The following is a 17,952-nucleotide window of genomic DNA, read 5'->3' on the forward strand; positions in this document are numbered from 1 at the left end:
TATGCTGGATTCATTCTTTCTGCCAAAGTTCCATCTTCAAATGTCTGCCATGGACTTCAGAGTCTCCAGTGCAAACAGCTCAGTCTTTTCAACTGCACCCCCATGTCCTGCTGGCACCCTCCATCTATCTGAAGGCTGACAGGGCAGCCCCACCATACCCAGGACACCCAACATGGAGACTTCACCTTAGAATCATAGAATGGTAGAGTTGTAAGGAACCTTTAGAGATCATCTAGTCCAACCCCCCTGCAGAAGCAGGGTCACCTAGATCAGGTCACACAGGAACATGTCCAGGTGGGTATTGAAGACCTGCAATGAAGGAGACTCCACAACCCCCCTGGGTAGCCTGTTCCACTGCTCCATCGTCTTCTTTCCATGTTGCATGTACAATGCAGGCCAGGCCAGACCACTGCTTGCTTTCAAAATATGTATTTGATGTAGGCTATGGGGCAGCAAGTAGGATCCCAGAGAAGCAGAGCATTTGGCCAGTAGGTCAGCCAGTGCTACACATCCAGTAACTAACTAGACTCTAGTCATTTGGAGCAGTTTTTATGTGGGACTTGCACATTCCTGCAGCCCATGATCCCATTCAGCTCCAGCCAAGGGAATGCAGGAGCTCCACAGCATGCAGGAAAGGTGAGGACTTTGGTAAGACTCACTTGAAGAGTTCATTCCTGATCTCCATTAAATACTAAAGTGGAGATTCCCACAACAAGAGCACCCCATTACTTCCAAAGATGACAAAGGCAGACCAGGGAAGTCCTGCATGAAAAATCCATAGTAGGGATCAGCAGGAATATAGTCCAAGCAGGCAAAAGCTACATTGCCAACTTGTACTAACTGTGTAGAGCACACAGACTACAACCTATTCACAGGCTACACTTAAAGAGTTTGTCTCCATTTTCCCCTGGGAAAACTGAAATATTTGGACTCGATGATCTCAAAGCTCTCTTCCATCTGAAATGATTCTATGATTTTATGACCCAGGAGCAAACTCCTCCAAGATCTGAAGTCCTCACATCAAAGCTCAAGATCTCTACAGCCTTCAACAAAAGCCACTAGTATATTATAACCTCGGTGTACTATTCTCCTTGTTGGTTTTTTTTTTTTTCAAACCTACTGTCTACCAAGGAACAGTGAATATAAGCTTCAGAGAAGAAAAAGCCAAAAACCTAGATCCAAAAACTGCACACACAAAAATACTGTTAAGTATTATAGTACAGTAAGTTACCCCTACTCAATATCTGAAACTGATTTCTATATATCAAAGCTCAGCATCCATATTAAAAAAAAGTAATCTAAGGAGCACCTGGTAAAAGTGAGTGAGGATTCGCAGCTGTGAGCACATTTTGGGTATTGAGTCCTGAAATTCTTTCACCCTCTTGTTCTCTTCTTCATCTTCTGCCGCAGTTACACCCCACTTGCCCTACAAAGAGACCAAATGAGTTAAGAGGTCAAGTGTCACAAGATGAAGGCTGCTAATTGGGCCATCTTCTGCCCAACTAAATTACCACGTTTATACAAACTAACCACTGCCATAGAAAGTCAAATATGGAGCCTCTAATATTAAAACTATCAGTTCCCTGGGTGGTTGTACAGTATATGGAAGAAACCTGAGGTTAGCAAAGCAATCAAGTCTCACACCAACACTGCATGTCCCACAGACAGTAAGGAGGCAGGCACGGAGCTATGACAATTTTGCAAAAGAGTTCAGAATATTAAAGCCTCTTCCATTTCCTTCAGCTAAGAGACCACTACATTTCTCACCTTACTAAGACTAGTAGAGAATCTACTCACCTAGAGTTTTCAGGCAAGACAGAACACCCTTCAGCGGTTTTGTTTGACTTCACTAGCTACTGCTGCTAACTTTTACATTTGTCCCAAATACATCTTTCATCCTTTCTGTACCTCTACATGAGATCTAAAATCCTTCATATATGAAAAAACGAATATATCTGCCTCAATTAATTTTCATGTTCTAGCAACAGCCTTACTGTACCTCAAGCTCACGCTGTTTTTTCCTCTCTTCAAATTGTAACCTCAGCTGCAATTCCTCCAAAGCAGCTCTGTACATTGCATCTTGGGCATTCTGAAGCTCAATGATCTGATCAAAAACAGCTCGAAGCTGGTTGAGAAGTACCTGCATGACAGTTAAGCAATAAAACCAATGAAACAGTTCCTCAGCAAAAGAGATTTAAGTTACCACCATTCTTCAGAACATAAATCTTTTCATACACAGCTGGAGACACTGTTTTGCAAAGCCCCAAGTCAGTTGTGCATCACCACACAGCTTCTTAGGACCAAAACTAACTGGCTCACGTTGCAATACGTTTTATAACCAGCATCTGTCACTGGGTTTGAGGAGTATGTACAAAGCCTTCCATAAGGTCTGATATCAGGAAGAAAAAAGACCTTTCCTCTTGCTTCTATAACACAAGAGGAGGTAGTTTCTAAAACATGAGACAAGATCACAAAGTCACAATTCAATACAAAGGAGAAGACTTACCCTGGAGTCACTATCCAGCAAGCACCGAGCTATGATTGTATCTAGAAAAACTTCATGAGCTGCAATGATGTGATCCAAGTCCTGTGCTTGTTGGACCTTGTTCCAGAGTTCATCCCACGAACATTCAAGCACCTGGAGCAACGATTCAAAATTGGGCTCTTTTGATTTGCTAGGTGACAAGGTCTTTGAAATTTAAGACACGTAACACATACGGAATCTTACAAGTACTAAATTTTTAAACAACTAAGCGGGTGGACAGAGTATACCTCAAATGTAATGTAATACTGCATTTGATGAATGAAATGGACCATTTCTGATGCCAGAACGTGACACTGATGCAGCACCCCAGAGAGCTCTGTAAGAAATCCAAAGAGATGGCACGTTACAGACTGCAAAGACAGGCACTGCCATCAAATTACCAGTTTGGTAAATGTCTTTCTACCACATTGAATACTTCATAAAACACCCACTAATTTTGCATGCTGGCACCAATACTGGCTGTCAACAGATGAGCAAAGAACATTGCACAATTATATCCAAGATGACACTGACTGTGTGTTCAGACAGTGCTGGAAATTTACTGAGTATCACAAGTGAAAAAGATCCTCTTAGTATCAAGAGACCAAAATATACTTAATGTGTTCTTTTGGTTGAAAATCTGAGGCCACAGATCTTCAGTTGCTTCTGGGGCCTCTCACATCTCTTACCATCGGCCTACAAAACCAGAGACAGTATCTTCTTCCATTATCCAACTACACTGAGAGGGTAGTTGTGACAGAGGTAGGGAATTTGTGGCTCACATGGTCCAGGTTCATTCCATGATCCACCAGAGAGACCCACAGGTAAGTCACCAATGGCCTCAGCTGCTCACCTGTAAGTAGATGGCACCTCTGTTGTGGAAGGGTAATATTGAGATTACCATCAACTGCAATAATTCTCTGGAATGAAGATACTCAGCCTTCTGGAATCATGCAGATATCCAGGCAGAGGAAGTCAATTTCTAAAAAGCTGCCAAAGGAATTGCCACTGCAACAAGTTGTGAGACTACAACAAAAGGAATCCTACATTTTCATACCTTGGGATGCCACAGAACCATTCAGTGATCTGAAAGATATTACCAACAGGCTACTCTGTCCTTCATTTCTTGGGTCTTTGCAGGAAGACTATCCCTAAACATGTTATGTTGCATGTACTTTAAACAGCATCAATGAAAAAAGCCTCCAGGCTTGGCTAAACAACACAAATTGCTCAATATTGGTAAGTTGGCTATAACTGTGTTTCTTCTTCCAGTTACTGAAGGAGAAGGTCAAGCTTGATAATGCACTCTAGCAGTACTCCTTTAAGCCATTAAAATCCCTGGCTGTTGAGACTTTTGGAGAATTGTGAATAAATCTGTTCTTAAAAGTCAACACTACCTCTTTGTGGCTGAAAAACAAAAGACCCTGCAGCTGCTTCCTCCTGTCAGTCACTGTCTTCCATTTGGTGCTCTGTGACTGGAAGGGGAAGGTAGTGTTTTGGAGGGGGAGAGAGAAAACAAAACCAAGTTCTGCCTCTTCATAAATCAGTGCTGGGGTGGACTCTCCATGTATTTCAGAAAAGAATTCTACTTGCAGCTTCCAACTTTGACATGTCAGTGAGCAAGAAAGGCTCCTGTTTCTTCAGGTAGAAGGCAGTACAGATCTTTGTAAACACACTGTCCCTTGTCAGAGGCACAACCGAGGAATACAACACTGCTCCTTCTGCCAACAGTAGCTAAAACAGCTTGGTAAGCATTCTGAATGTCTGCTTTCCTTCAAGTACAGCCAAACCTAAAGGCAACATGCAACTGAGCTTTTAGCTACAGAAGACTGCTCCATGGCAAAGCACAAGAAAGGCCTCCCAGAGGAAGAGTGGTGGTGGTGGCAGTGAGTGCAAGAGGGAAAAAAAAAAAAGGAAGTAAACCCAAACTTCGTCCTGAGAATAAAAGAATAAAACCCTAGTAATGGGAGACAGCTCCAGCCTGAAGACCCTCAGGTGTTAAGAATAAAATGTGTTACCTGCATCCTAGTCTCAAAGGGAACTGAAAGCAAGAACGCAATAGACCACTGATTTGGAGTCAAACAAGCACTTACTTGGGACAGGGAAATGACAGTGAACTAAATCCAGTCTTACAGAAGCTGAAAGGAAACCTAGTCATCCTGTGCAGTTCCAGAGATCAGCCTTGTGCACAAGAGCTTGTCTCCCAGTGACCTTCTAAGGCCAAGGTGTCCACACTCCCACCCACCAAACAGTTCCTAAAACCATAAATATATCTTTGTAACTATTACTATGCCACAAAGAAGTGTAACCCTCAATAGCTATTTTTCTACTGAGAGAAATGTAAAAATTTCAAGAGTGAGCCAGTGCAGATGCTCACAAATAGGACTACATTCTCAGCCAAGAAATAGGATCAAAAAGTCACAGACCATTAAACACAGAGCGGAGCTACTACACTTAAGATGTTTCCTATTTCTTCTAAAACATGTTTCTCTTCTTAGCCTCTTCTGCTCTCAGCTAAATAAAAGCACAGGGAATAAATGAAGGTAAAACTAGTACATTCAGAAGTGTGAATGTGTGAGTGAGACTTACTGTTTCCAGTACAAGAGAGAGGAAGACACAGGATACAGATAGGAAGAATTAAGGAAGATGAATAAAAGGGGATGGATGAGTAACAGTCTTTTTCCAGAGATGTGGAAAGTTTTATTTGCTCACTGCTACAAAAACTCACAACCAGTGATTAAGTAAAACAGAAAACAGGAAACTTTTGTTTACAGTAATGCTACCTTCATTTTCATCTATCATTGAACAGTCAAGAAGGAGCAATAAAATATAACAGCCAGCTGTTTCACAGACTTCTTTCCCCCCCGCCTCCTTAACATACAGCTAACAGTTAATATCAAAATAAGATGCAGCCATATAAATCCAGTTTACAAGTATGTCATCCATCCGGCCTCTCTCACCTGGCATACTTTTCAGAAGCTTGGCATTGCACATGTGCCCCTTCCATATATCAGTAAGAATATATTCCATTCGCTTAGCTCTCCAGAGGAAATTAAACACTCTGAGATAATGGCTCATGCACTCACGTGTAAATACCTACAAAACAGACAAAATATCAGTATAAATTTAATAGACATACTATGTGTTCTGAAGGACAAAGAACTTCTTCAAAGTTGATCTTATCTGACAGTTTCTCGGTAAATATTGTCAAAACAAAATCCCTGGAAACCCTAGAGCTTTTGGAAAGATCTTCCCTCAAGGCTGAACTGAGTTACCTAACATCCAAGTAGGCACAGGGCACTGCAGGAAGCATAAGGAGGAGTGAACATCACAAAGCCTGAATATTTAGGTCTTTTCAAACTACATATGAAAACTTCTTCTGTTGGTCACACTTTAATTTTGATGTCCTGGTTCTTTTTTTAAAAAAATAGTGCTTTACAAGACCTATATAGAGGCTAAATGCATTCTGATCAATAATGCAGCTATTTTCTCTGTAGTTCTAATGAACACTACCTATCAAATTTCATTTAGGCAGTGCAAATAGGTTCTCCTCAAATACATTCTTCAGTTCTTTGCAAATTATCCCAAATTGGTAGCTACAGACTAGTAATAATGGAAGAAGAAGAGCACTCCATTTATTAAGTACTTGCTAAAATCTCTGCTGAAAATTACTATTTTCAGTAATGATTGTTTTAAATGTAGTTTTTCAGCACTCAGTTAATTTATAAGAATTGAGATTTTGGCTCAACTGTTTATACAGTGGGTGCATCCTAGATGCCAAAAAAACCCCAGAAAAGTCCCTCTGATCTTACACTCCAGACTAAAAAAGAAAAAAAAAAAAAAAGTTATTTCAAGACAAAAAAAAATATATTTAGCAATACAATTCAGTATGAGACACGTTGACAGCCAGGAGTACATGACATTACCGTTGCTATTGGCCCATCAACATGATAGTCCAAGCTGAAGACATCCCATCCAGTGTCCCCAGGAGATACCTGTATTAAAAAGATACACTACTTTGACTGTATAATCATAGAATCCTTTTGGTTGAAAAAGACCTTTAAGATCGTTGAGTCCAACCACTGCCAAGCCCATCACTAAACCATGTCCCTCAGCAACTTATCTGAGTCTTTTAAATATCTCCAGGGATGGTGACTCTACCACCTCCCCGGGCAGCCTGTGACAGTATTTAACAACCCTTTCAGTGAAAAAGTTTTTGCTGATATTCAATCTAAACCTCCCCTGACACAACTGGAGGCCATTCTCTCTTGTTCTATCACTTGTCAGAGTATACTAGTGCTGAAGACCCAACTCTTGCTTACTCTTCCATTCTCCAAAGCTTATGAAGAAGCCAAGCATCCACATCAGTGTGATATACAGACGATCCTTGCCAAAAGTAGTAGATGATGCAAAAATTAATCAAATTTTGACACAAGGGTGGGATTCACCTCAGCCAAATATTGATACCTGTAAAGTCAATGATTTTCCACTGGAGCTAGTAAAGGAAATGAAGGAAAGACTTCTTAGGACTCATAAGGTCCTAAGGTATAGACTCATTTCAGATGCTACACAGTTAACTCCCACTTCTGGGACCTGAGCTTTCTTATTAACTCAAGTTTCTTACCAAAGAATTTCTTACATTCACAAAACACATTGCTTCACTCTTTGTGACTATTGGTGACAAACTGACTGCCTCCCTACATAGCTGTTTGCAGAACCTCAAATCAGGGCCACCAGTATCAATTACTGTTTAACTCCAAATACTCAACTTCATATTGTCAATGAAAAGATTGTAAATTTATAGCTTGAAATATAAATAGATAATAAACAGGAAATGGGAAAAGAAGACTTATTAAATGAGGTTTACATAATTCAAAGTAGACTTTAATGAAAAACTGGGTAGTAGGTGTTGGTGGAGGGTTTACTATGTACACATAGGAAAATTTTGCTTTGTATAGATGTCTGCATGTATGCACACACATTAAAAAAGGTACGTTTCAGGTCAATCATGACGATGCAACAGACCTCCAGAAGTCGAACATCCAATCGTTTGAGAATCTCAGGATTATCAAACTGGGCATTAGTTGCCCTCACCGCTGTTTCAAGGATTCCAGTTAGGTTATGCTGATACAAGGTTGTAGCTGGGCGTGCAAGCTCTGGCCTGGTGGTTACAAAACAAACAGTCGCGGCATATTACTGAGATATTCCGCAGCAGCAATTTGGTGGTAACTGCAGCACAGTGTGAAACACTTTTCTGACAGATTTTCAAAACCTCTCATATTAGTCTTTCAGTCTTAACCACAAAGAAAATCAATAAGCAAAATATTTGAGCAGAATATGTCTATTCACATGCAGCTATACACCTGAACATCAGCACAAGGAGCAACTTTATTCTCATTTAATACTAGTAATATGAAATTACCAGAATTGCTAGCGTAACTATTCTGTAATCTGAGCTGCATTCATATCTAAAATGACACAGATTACATCATTAACACATCAAACCAATACTGACAGAAATCTCACGGGCTCAGAAATGCTGGCAGAAGCACACAAACTCACCCCCTCTATGTAACTTAAACTTTCCAAAGAGTTGCAACATGCAAGCAGGAAGCACTCTTTGCTACTCCCCTCTGCCATGATCAGTATGGGGAAAACCCCTCACCACTTCTGCCGCAAATGTAATATTGACTCCTACCATTCTATGATTCTATGACTCCACAAAACCAACCTTATTCTGCTTCACACTAATTTTCACTTAAAAAAGCAGGGTCATGTACACATGACCATGACAACAACAGACAATGTTGATTTTGATTTACAAACAAGTTAAAGGAAGCTCTACTACAAAGCCTGCTTTCTAGACCAAAGGAAAGTTTTGTAAAGGATGTTTTTGATAGATTATTTCATCAGTAGCACCATAGTGTAAAAGCAGTGAGCTTACAAATGCACTTTAAGAACTGAAAGGAGTATTTGTGAGTGTACCTGAACACTTAAAACAGGCATTTAATTTTGCATTTAGGGGTTTTGACAATGATGTTTTGGACCAAACACCTCTAAAATACAGAAGTCTGACATTTACAGCAGTGCTAACTAGTGGCATCAAGGGCAACAGAATTTTTCTGCTTAAATTTTCTGGCAGGAGTGAGAGAAGTGCTAACATTCTTGAGGCTGTCACAGGGTCAGTGTAAAAACACCTATACTGTGCAACTTTCCAAGACGTTGTGAAATGCTACTAAATATACTTCCTACCAAAAAGGAACAACAAAGTTTAAGCCTCAGGGTCAAAGAAATTAAACCCAAAATAGAATAGTTGTTCAATTAAATCTTTGAATGATCAGATACTTCAGGGGTCCCCATCCAGAAGCAAAACAGTTTCTGTGCTGATCAGGCACATTTGCAAGCACCACAAATCCAACAGAACTACCCTTTCTACTCTCTTACTTGAGCAAGTCCATTAAATGTCTGATAAAGTCTCCTTGACCAAGTAGTAAGTAGCGCCTCATGGCCTGCATGTGTTCCAGTAAATTGTACTTCTTATTGAGAACATCCAGTAGGTATTTGCTGGTCTCAAAATAAGCTGCATCAATTTTCTCTTGAAATGCATTTTCCAGATCTGTGAACAAATCAGCAGCTAAAAGAAAAAGAAAAAAAGAAAACAAGTAAAATTAAGTTAGTGTTTTTCCACAACTGAGGTGAATAAGCTTTGGAATTGAAACATACAAGCAGAGAAATTGCTATTTATTCTGATCCACTGCAATATACATTTGGCATAGCCAAAGTGAAAACAAGTCTAAAGCAGCCAATAGTGTTAAAGACACTAACGCTTCTAATCTGTGGTCAGCTTGTGCTTTCCAATAAGAGCTTTTACACAGGCAGTGGTTTTTTTTTAGCTTGATGAAAACCTGCAACTTAGAGAATCAAGTAATTCGAAGGAGATCTAAAAAAAGCTCAGTTAGGGAGATACTTTGATGGAGGAGACCTAGATCAGAAGTCACTTCTATAGGTGGGGGAAAAAAATAAGAAGGAAAGAAATAGAAGAGTTAAGTCAGAACATTCAAAAAGAGTTCCCATATGTAAGTTAGAATGAGAAAGGGAACGTGTGCTATCTGGGGGACTGCCAGCAACTTGATGTTTTCTGCTCCACTGTTAATGCACAGCAATTTGGGAGCAGAAAGCAGGACATCGTCCTTTAATAGGAAACATATCTCACTCTTCAACTCTAAGTTGATTAAGAGAGTGTCTTCAACAAGGCTGTTATGAGATAGCAGGAATTATGGCCTCTTCAAGCAACGTGGAGCAAAAGACCAAATACGGTACTGACAACTACTATAAGACTCAACTTCCTCAGCATTAAAGGATATATTCCCCAAAATGTCAACATTTTTTTAATCACAGCACTATTTCTCTAAAGCTAAAACTGAAGACCCAGGTACTAAATTAGTGTAAGACAGTGCCTTGCCTGCTCCAGGATTAATCTCAACCTGTACTACAGACAGGAAAATTAAAAAATGTAAAGTTCATGTTCTGATGAGGTTCAGTCTCAGTTATTAAAATGCTTTTAAATCAAAGAAAAAAACAGTAGCTATAATAAAGAAGTCACTCTTTAATGAGGGAAAACCTCACAGTGCCTGGTTCTATCACATTACCCAAGGTTTCTAAATTCTCACTCAGTAACCTGTGAAGCTCTTTTTAAGACACCAAAAGTGCAAGATGCAGAGATATTAAAAACAGACAGTTGTATAATATGTTGCCGTGATCAAAATCCCTACAACAGAATACTACTTAGTCAAGTAATAGGCATCAAGCTTAGGAAATGTGAGAATTAATAGAGTCTGCAGTAAGGAATCGTCAAACTCCTCTTTCCTGTCAGTGACAGCAAACCAGGAGACACCTGACCAAGGTCTCTGCTCACTCTAGTTAAGGCAGGGCAGAGATCTGCTGTGATCTGACACAGCAATACTTGCATTGCTTAGGTAAGGAACCACTCAGCAGTGTTCCTACTGCTTGGAAAAAGGGAAAAACAGTTTGTGCAAATGCATTTGTCTCACTAGTACAGGGCAACAGGGCAGTGAGAATGGCCAATCAACTCTAACTTTCATCCAGTCTTTCCCTGTCAGTAGATCTCATCCTCTTCAAAAGATGGATTCTACTGTGGTTGCCTGCATGCGTAGTGGTATGAGCCATCTGATCTGCTACATAGCTTCACTGTTGGCTTTAGAAGAAAGAGGAAGAATGTCCAGAAGGGGAAAAAAGCTAGAAGAGGAGCTTCACAGAGAAAACATGCTAATTTACAATCCCCCATCAATCTGTCACTTCAAGTGCCTTTCCACAAGATGCTGTAAGGCACATGGGTAAAGCAAATCCAGGAGCATTCCAACTCAAAAAGAGTTATGGGCTAATACCTTCAACTACTGGACACAGAGGCTGGGCCTAGGGCTGGCTCAAGGCACAGACAAAGTCAACAGGCAGTAAGCAATTGCCCAGTTCAAATTTAAATGTGTAGCTGTAACACACCATCTTTGCATACATGAACACCACCACTGGCAGTGCAACATCCCTGTTTGACACACAAAACTACTAAAAAGGTTCTTACGTCAACAAACAGGAGTTCTAGGCACAACTTTTTAAAGCTGTGCAAAATTATCTCAGGACACTGTGAAATGGGTCAAGGATCAGGCAAAAAACACTGATAAGACAGGCCCATAAGTTGCTATTGAACATAGTGGTCTCATGTCATTCCTAGTTCTGAAGTTTCCATATTGAGGACAGCTAGAGGCTGGAGCTGGCACTTCTTTATCTGCCTTTTTTACTGTCCTTTTTTCCAAAGGCTGCTTCCATAACCTGTCAGACAAGATGACCAACAGTAGAAGAGCAGTTTCTTCATCTCCGACTTCTTGTTCTAATACATATTGAGACAGCTTTTTACACCATAATTACTTCAGTATCAAAAGGAAAATGAGGAAACATGAGAGTTAAGGTTCCAAAGCAAACTAAAGAAATTTTTGAAATACAGTCAAGCCTATGAAACATTCAGATTTTAAATGAGAAAAAGCACCCCGAATTCAGGCTTTCCATTGTCTCATTATCTGAAGGGACTCTCAGGATACTGTCAGATGGCACAAACAGGGATGACAGGATGCACTTCCAACATCACTGACACAGAATGTTCTTTCTGGATTGAATGGGTAAAATGCCCGAAATACAAATGCAGTTTTGAGCAGAATTCAGGCAGTGCAATAGCACAAGGTATTTAGGCTGCACACTACAACCTCAGCCTGCCTTCAGCATACTGCAGATATAGTGGATAACACTCACTTCTAAAACCACACTTTGTTCTGAGATAGCTATTCTCAGCACTTAAGATAACATACTTGCTTCAAAGCTTTCAACCTCTACATAACAGAGAACCTATACTTGTGCAGATCTTCCATTCAATCAAGGAGAGAGAAACAAGTGGAAATTAAAATTAAATAAAATATAGTAAAAGCACAGCCATATACTTTGTGTTAAGTAGTGAAAGTAGTATGGCCAAAGAATGTTTTGCCTTTTCTAGTAGCTTGCAAAAAGATGGTTCAAATGCATTTACAGACCTTATTCACTTAACTCTGACCCCTCTCTGCAATTCAAGTACATCTTTGAATGCACATGGTACAAAAATCACATTACTGGATGAAATATTCTTCCAGGCATGAATGGGATTTTATTATTGCAACATCTTTCATGGAGGTACTCATGCTAAAAAGTCCATGCTGTGAAGTGTTCAAATAAAAATTAAACCAAGGTTAATCTGAGTGTGTGAAACCCAGAAAACCAAGCTTTAACGCTATATATAATGAAGTCATGTTTGAGTACAGGATGAGTAGAACAGAAAAGATACTGTCTGTACAAGATGCCAAAAAGTGCCAAGAAGGATGTTCTCAGAAAATGCAGCAAAGCACCTGAGAGAAAAACAAATGTAATTCTCCTGACAAAAACTGGATATACTAGTAGGACATTATTATACTTCTAGAATCTATGTACAAAATAGCACCAGAGAAAATGTCCCAGTGATCTAAAACTTAAGAGTTAGACTCCCTTTGGTATATTAAATGAGTTGTAAAAAGAAGTTATAATAGTAAAAAAATCACCTTCATCAGAATAAAGAAAGGTATCCTTTCTCCCAAATGTAGCTGCATCCTACACATTACCTCATCTTCTTTACTTAGCATTTACACATAAAGTCTCCTTAGCTTAGATGTTTATTACTTGCTATCTTTCCTTATAACAGTGTTAATATCATTACAGACAATACGCCACCAAAGAAAAAAAACCTGCAAATGCTACATAAGCTTGCATTCATTAAAACTGAAATATCTTCTAAATAGAAAGAAATAACCTGAAGAAATTGTGATAATTACGTTTTAGTTTAACATTCAACAGCTGGCAACTCCAGCTTTAAGTAACCTTTAAAAGGAATTTTACTAATCTTCCACATACTTATTTCCTTCAGACCTATAAGAGTGATAGGGTGCATTTACAAGCTTCTGTTTTGCCCGTTTTCACTGGTCATTCTCTTATTTACATTTAATTGTTTATTTTTTCTTTTTATCATTATTTAATAATATTTATTTTAATTATAAAAGTCAATTTGATAAGAAGTCACAAGTGCTAAATCCTTCCTGCAGCACTTTAGAATATCCCTGCCCCTCACCTTAGCCCTCTCAACAGAAGTCAGCTAAAGGCAGACTGATTTCTGAATGCCTTCATTCATAAATCTAGTACATGAACAACCGTCCATCAAACCTATTACACATATACATCTCCATATAACTATTGTAAAATACAAGTATCTATTAAAATATCTATATTTTAGAGCAGATAAGACTTTCATAGTCCTTTTCACCCTACTATCCAAAATGTCAGTTTACAGTCTAAACCACGCATTGTACAGAGCTCATTTCAAAGGGAAGAAGCTGACTAACACCGATACTCTACCATCTTTAGAAGACTCTGTAGATTTTGCCACAGCAATCATCTTTGTGGATGGAGTTTGGTCATGACAAACTTGATGCAAGAAGTTTATGGATTTTCCTATTAGGAGGACCTGAACAAAAAAGGATTTTTAAATTACTTTTTTTAAGTGATTTGTATATAAAGAAAAAAACCAGCACCAAACAAAAAAACACCCACAACCACCAAGACAACACGACATTTTGTCATAGAATGGTAGGAGTTGGAAGGGACCTTTAGAGATCATCTAGTCCAACCCGCCTGTAGAAGCAGGTTCACCTAGATCAGGTCACATAGGAACATGTCCAGTTGGGTCTTGAAGACCTCCAAGGAAGGAGACTCTACATCCTCCCTGGGCAGCCAGTCATCTTTCTGTACTCTTAGCTTCACAATGCCAAACACAGCAATTCAGAACTTCAACGCTAACACAGAAAGGTTTTGAACACAATTTCCCCCCCCTCCCCCGTTGAGATCTCCTTAAAGTTGATCAGATAGACAATGGAAAGAAGAGACAGTTTTGTGGTCTTCTTCAGCAAAAAATTTTAAAAGTCTTAAGATGATCATTTATTGTTAAATTTAGTCTCTATTTTCTTAATAGAAATCTAAACAGCAGTACAGAGTAAACAATTAATCAGAAGATTAACTTTAGAACTCATACCTTTTTTGACTGCTCCATTGTAATAAAAGAAGGGATCATTGATTTCCTCAAAGTGTATTTGTCATGCCACAAACGATCAGTTTTAACTGTAGGATCTGAAGCTACAAAAAACTGTAGATTGAATTAAATATTAAAAACAAAAGATGAACATAAACTCACTTTTCTAGTGTTTCATTTCTATATTCAGAAAACGGTAAAAGCATTCTGAGCTGTTCTTTTAACTGAAAAAAAAGCAAAACAAAATATTTTTTCATAGCTAACATGCAGAGTTGTTCTGGCAATTGATATGCAAATTGTATGTTGGCCAATATGAACTCTGAAGAAAAAAGTTAAAAGAACAGCTCACATAATTTAATCTCCTTTATATGTTATGAAACCTTGACTATCTCAGGGCAAAGCGTACTACCTGTAAAACAGCCACTATGAAATACAAGAGCATAGAGGATTTTCCAGCAATAACTTATATACTTAGAGTAGGAGATAAAGTTCAGAATATAAGTATAATATGCTTTTAGTATAATACTTCTGCTTTTACTCAAGTCCCTTTGGATTTCCTCCTATTTTAACAGATGCAGAACTGCAGGAAAAAAAAAACACCCAAAACCAAAAGCAACCAATAACTGAGAAAGTCTGCAGTTGAACTGGTGATCAAATGCTGAGGTCTCTCAGTTCCACACAAAGAATACTTTCATTTGTAAGGAACTAAAACTACATGACTAATTTTGTAAAAATGACTTGTGGATGTATTCTGTCCTCATTCTGTCAAACAAGATACCCATTTTTTGGACAAGAACTTTTTTTCACTGCCTCCAAATACCAAGAACAGCCAATTGTCTTTGTTCAAAAACTATGTCTATGGTATGAAAAATGTAGCTCACAGTATACTTAAAATCACTGTTGGATGTAGTATTAAGAACACTCTTACAGTGCACATGTAAGTCTTTAAACAAAAAAGTTGAAAGCTAAAGAAACCAAAAAAGACCTCACATGTCTGAGAAGTAGCTGGGGAAAAAAAATAGTCAAGGTTATTTTGCACTTCTAGCCAGAATGATTCATAGACATTTCACACAAGTCTCCTAATGCTGACCTTAAAGATCAGCTATGGGCAATATTTGTACTCATTCTAATTTCAATTCGGATGGACAGTTTCAGAAATCAGACGGTGTATTTCACATTCAAGTAAAGTTACTTAGAAATGTCTCAGAAGTGCTCAATTCATTTAAAAAAAAATTATTCTTTGGCTTCTTGGAACCAAGAAAATGTCACTTGAACAATACTGTGCTGATTTGAGACAGGAAAAAAGAGTTGAGAGAGCTTAAAAAGGAATACATTTTTTTTTTCAAGAAGAAAAAGGACATTTACTAGAACTTTGTTGTAGAAGTCAGAACAAATAACTTTGTAGAGTATCTAGAGGAACTCTGGAACCACAAACCTCTTCTACCTGATTTAAGAAACCAAAGTTATTTATGAAGTTGAGGATAACAGTAGGTAGTCAGAGTAAAGTATTCTGAACTTTATTCCAAATATAAGGCTTGCATTCTGAACAGTTACAAAGAACTCTGCATACATTACTATTGTTACACTAAGCGAGAAAAGACTAAGCATCTATATTGGTCCACCAATCTCTACTAAACAGACCCAGGATATGATTCACTGAAGACAATACACTGCATCATTGCAACCTCCAGATATCACATTGGCTGAATCCATAAGGAGAGGCACATTTCATGCTATTATTGTATGTATCACTTACTCATATGCTACACATTTCTGTCACAGTCTGCTACTCAAATTTTCCTTTAAGCTTCCCACAGATTATACTCCCACAAAGCAAATGGACAGAGAAAAAAATATTTATTGTACCATATCCATTACCTCATGGTATGTATCTTCCAGCTCTCCATCATAAATCCAACGATAAAGGAAATTCAGTACAGGATGGGATACTAGGCCTAGAATGTGCTGAACCAGAGATCTCATGTAGGGATCTCCTGTTTTAGTATAGGCATGAACTGCTGAGGCTAGTTCACCACCTTTTCTCCCTGTAAGACCATAGGGGAGAGGAACAGAAATATATGACGGAAAAAATATTTACACCACACTTAAATTCAACAGTCATTAATTTTAGCTAGTCATATGTAGCAAAAGTACAGTTTTTAACGTGGACAGGGAATTCCTAGGTTTTAGGGCATGAATCATTAATCTTACCAAAGCATTAAGCATAGTTCTCTGACATAATTTTCTGACCACTTCTGGTAGCTTGGAGGAACTAAAATTTCAAGGCATCACATCACACACAAGGGTTGACTTTATGCTTCTTCCCCATTGCCCCCATCAGAATAGCATCAAAGGAGCCTTAGTATGTCTCCTGTAGTTGACTGCCTCTCAGATGTTTCTACTACTTCTTTTGCTGTTATGCTGCACAGCTTAAAGGCTCCTTACAGCACAGGCTGTAGCACTCAAAATTTTAATCAATATCTTAAAAGGAAAACTCATTTTTTGTTCAAAAATTGTTATCAATTCAAATAATCAAGGTAAAATAGATGTTGTAAGGTTTTTGGTTAAGATGCTCTTTCCAAAGGGCCCATTTCCAAGTACCCTCAGGAAGAAGCATAGCCTATGGATCAATTACTAGACAAAGTTTTGTCAACTCCAACAGCATTTCTCAGCATTTTCTTGTGAATTGCCAATACAGTCATGCACTATTTGCAGCTTTGTTGACTCACATGAATCTGCAGACAAATTGCAAATTACTCCTCTATGCATTACATAGAGAGGAATATTCATACATAGTGAAGAGACTATGCCAATTATTTCATGGGGTATTAGAGGGAGTTTTTTTAACAGTGTAACGTTCTATAAAAGATAACTAAAATAGCATAACTGACAACAGAATGAAAAGTGTATGTTTAAACTTTGGAGGATTTCTCAAGCACATTCTATTTTTAAAACAGCAAAAACTTCTATGTGTATCAAACCAGCACTGCAATTCATCAGTTTTTTGCTTAAACTAGAAGACAGAGAATCTTCTGGATTAACTACTTCAAAGTTTCTTTAAAAACTGTAACAGTAACATTATTGATATCCACCTTTGGCTTGCACAACCACTCAAAGTTACATAACTTCCCCAAAAATGTTAAATTCTTGTTAAACAGACCTTGACAGTGATCAACAAGTGCTGCAAGGGTCTTTAACCTTATTTTTGGATCATATGTCCAGACTAGAAGACGGCGAAGTGTTAAACTGCTCTCAAGTCCCAAATTCACACCCTGATCATCTTCCAGTTGCAACTGATCAAATTAGAAACAGAAAGACATATCAAAGAATAAAACTGAAGCTGAACTGATGCTTCATAGTTTTTATTCTGAAGTTAGCCTGTTAATATCATACTTGAAATACCTGGTACTACATGGTCTCTCATTAAATCATTGGGCCAAAACCTGAGAGCCATACAAGTGGAGATAGCGAATAGAGAAATAAGCACAGGCAAAATGAGAGAGACAAGTAATAAACAAGAAGTGTAATAGGGCAGACAGAGCACAAAGGCTAAGAAAGTTTAAAAAAGCAAGGTGATAGTTCAGCACAAAAGGAGAGAGGAGCATATGCCTGAACTGCTAACTGGAACTACAGCTAACAATTCCTAAGCTGTCAGCCTGTATGATCTCCCGAATACACGAATGAAGCATGCACTTAATTCCAAGACACAGATTTCTACATGTTTTCAAGTAACTGAAATGTACAGTTTTATAAAGAAAGTGTCTTTCAAAACCTAATTTTT

At 38.4% G+C, this 17,952-nt stretch overlaps 1 protein-coding gene across 2 annotated transcripts in view; it reads right to left on the reverse strand.

Annotated features, from left to right (window-relative positions):
• The window catches only part of TUBGCP3 (tubulin gamma complex component 3), a 52,790-nt gene that overhangs the window by 4,179 nt on the left and 30,659 nt on the right, over window positions 1-17,952 (reverse strand). Inside the window, exons 10-21 of one of the 2 annotated variants that reach the window (XM_061996838.1) lie at window positions 17,332-17,464; window positions 16,050-16,216; window positions 14,175-14,285; window positions 13,502-13,610; window positions 8,969-9,158; window positions 7,550-7,685; window positions 6,451-6,519; window positions 5,485-5,620; window positions 2,773-2,861; window positions 2,507-2,638; window positions 2,000-2,140; window positions 1,310-1,426 (exon numbers count right to left, since the gene is read on the reverse strand). In XM_061996838.1, the coding sequence (XP_061852822.1) occupies window positions 1,310-1,426; window positions 2,000-2,140; window positions 2,507-2,638; window positions 2,773-2,861; window positions 5,485-5,620; window positions 6,451-6,519; window positions 7,550-7,685; window positions 8,969-9,158; window positions 13,502-13,610; window positions 14,175-14,285; window positions 16,050-16,216; window positions 17,332-17,464 (1,530 nt within the window). Of the gene's footprint in view, window positions 1-1,309; window positions 1,427-1,999; window positions 2,141-2,506; window positions 2,639-2,772; window positions 2,862-3,213; window positions 3,378-5,484; window positions 5,621-6,450; window positions 6,520-7,549; window positions 7,686-8,968; window positions 9,159-13,501; window positions 13,611-14,174; window positions 14,286-16,049; window positions 16,217-17,331; window positions 17,465-17,952 lie in introns of those variants that run through there. The other variant, XM_061996847.1, reaches the window with a different exon arrangement.

The sequence above is a fragment of the Colius striatus genome, chromosome 1, assembly GCF_028858725.1.
Source record: "Colius striatus isolate bColStr4 chromosome 1, bColStr4.1.hap1, whole genome shotgun sequence".
Classification (NCBI taxonomy): domain Eukaryota; kingdom Metazoa; phylum Chordata; class Aves; order Coliiformes; family Coliidae; genus Colius; species Colius striatus.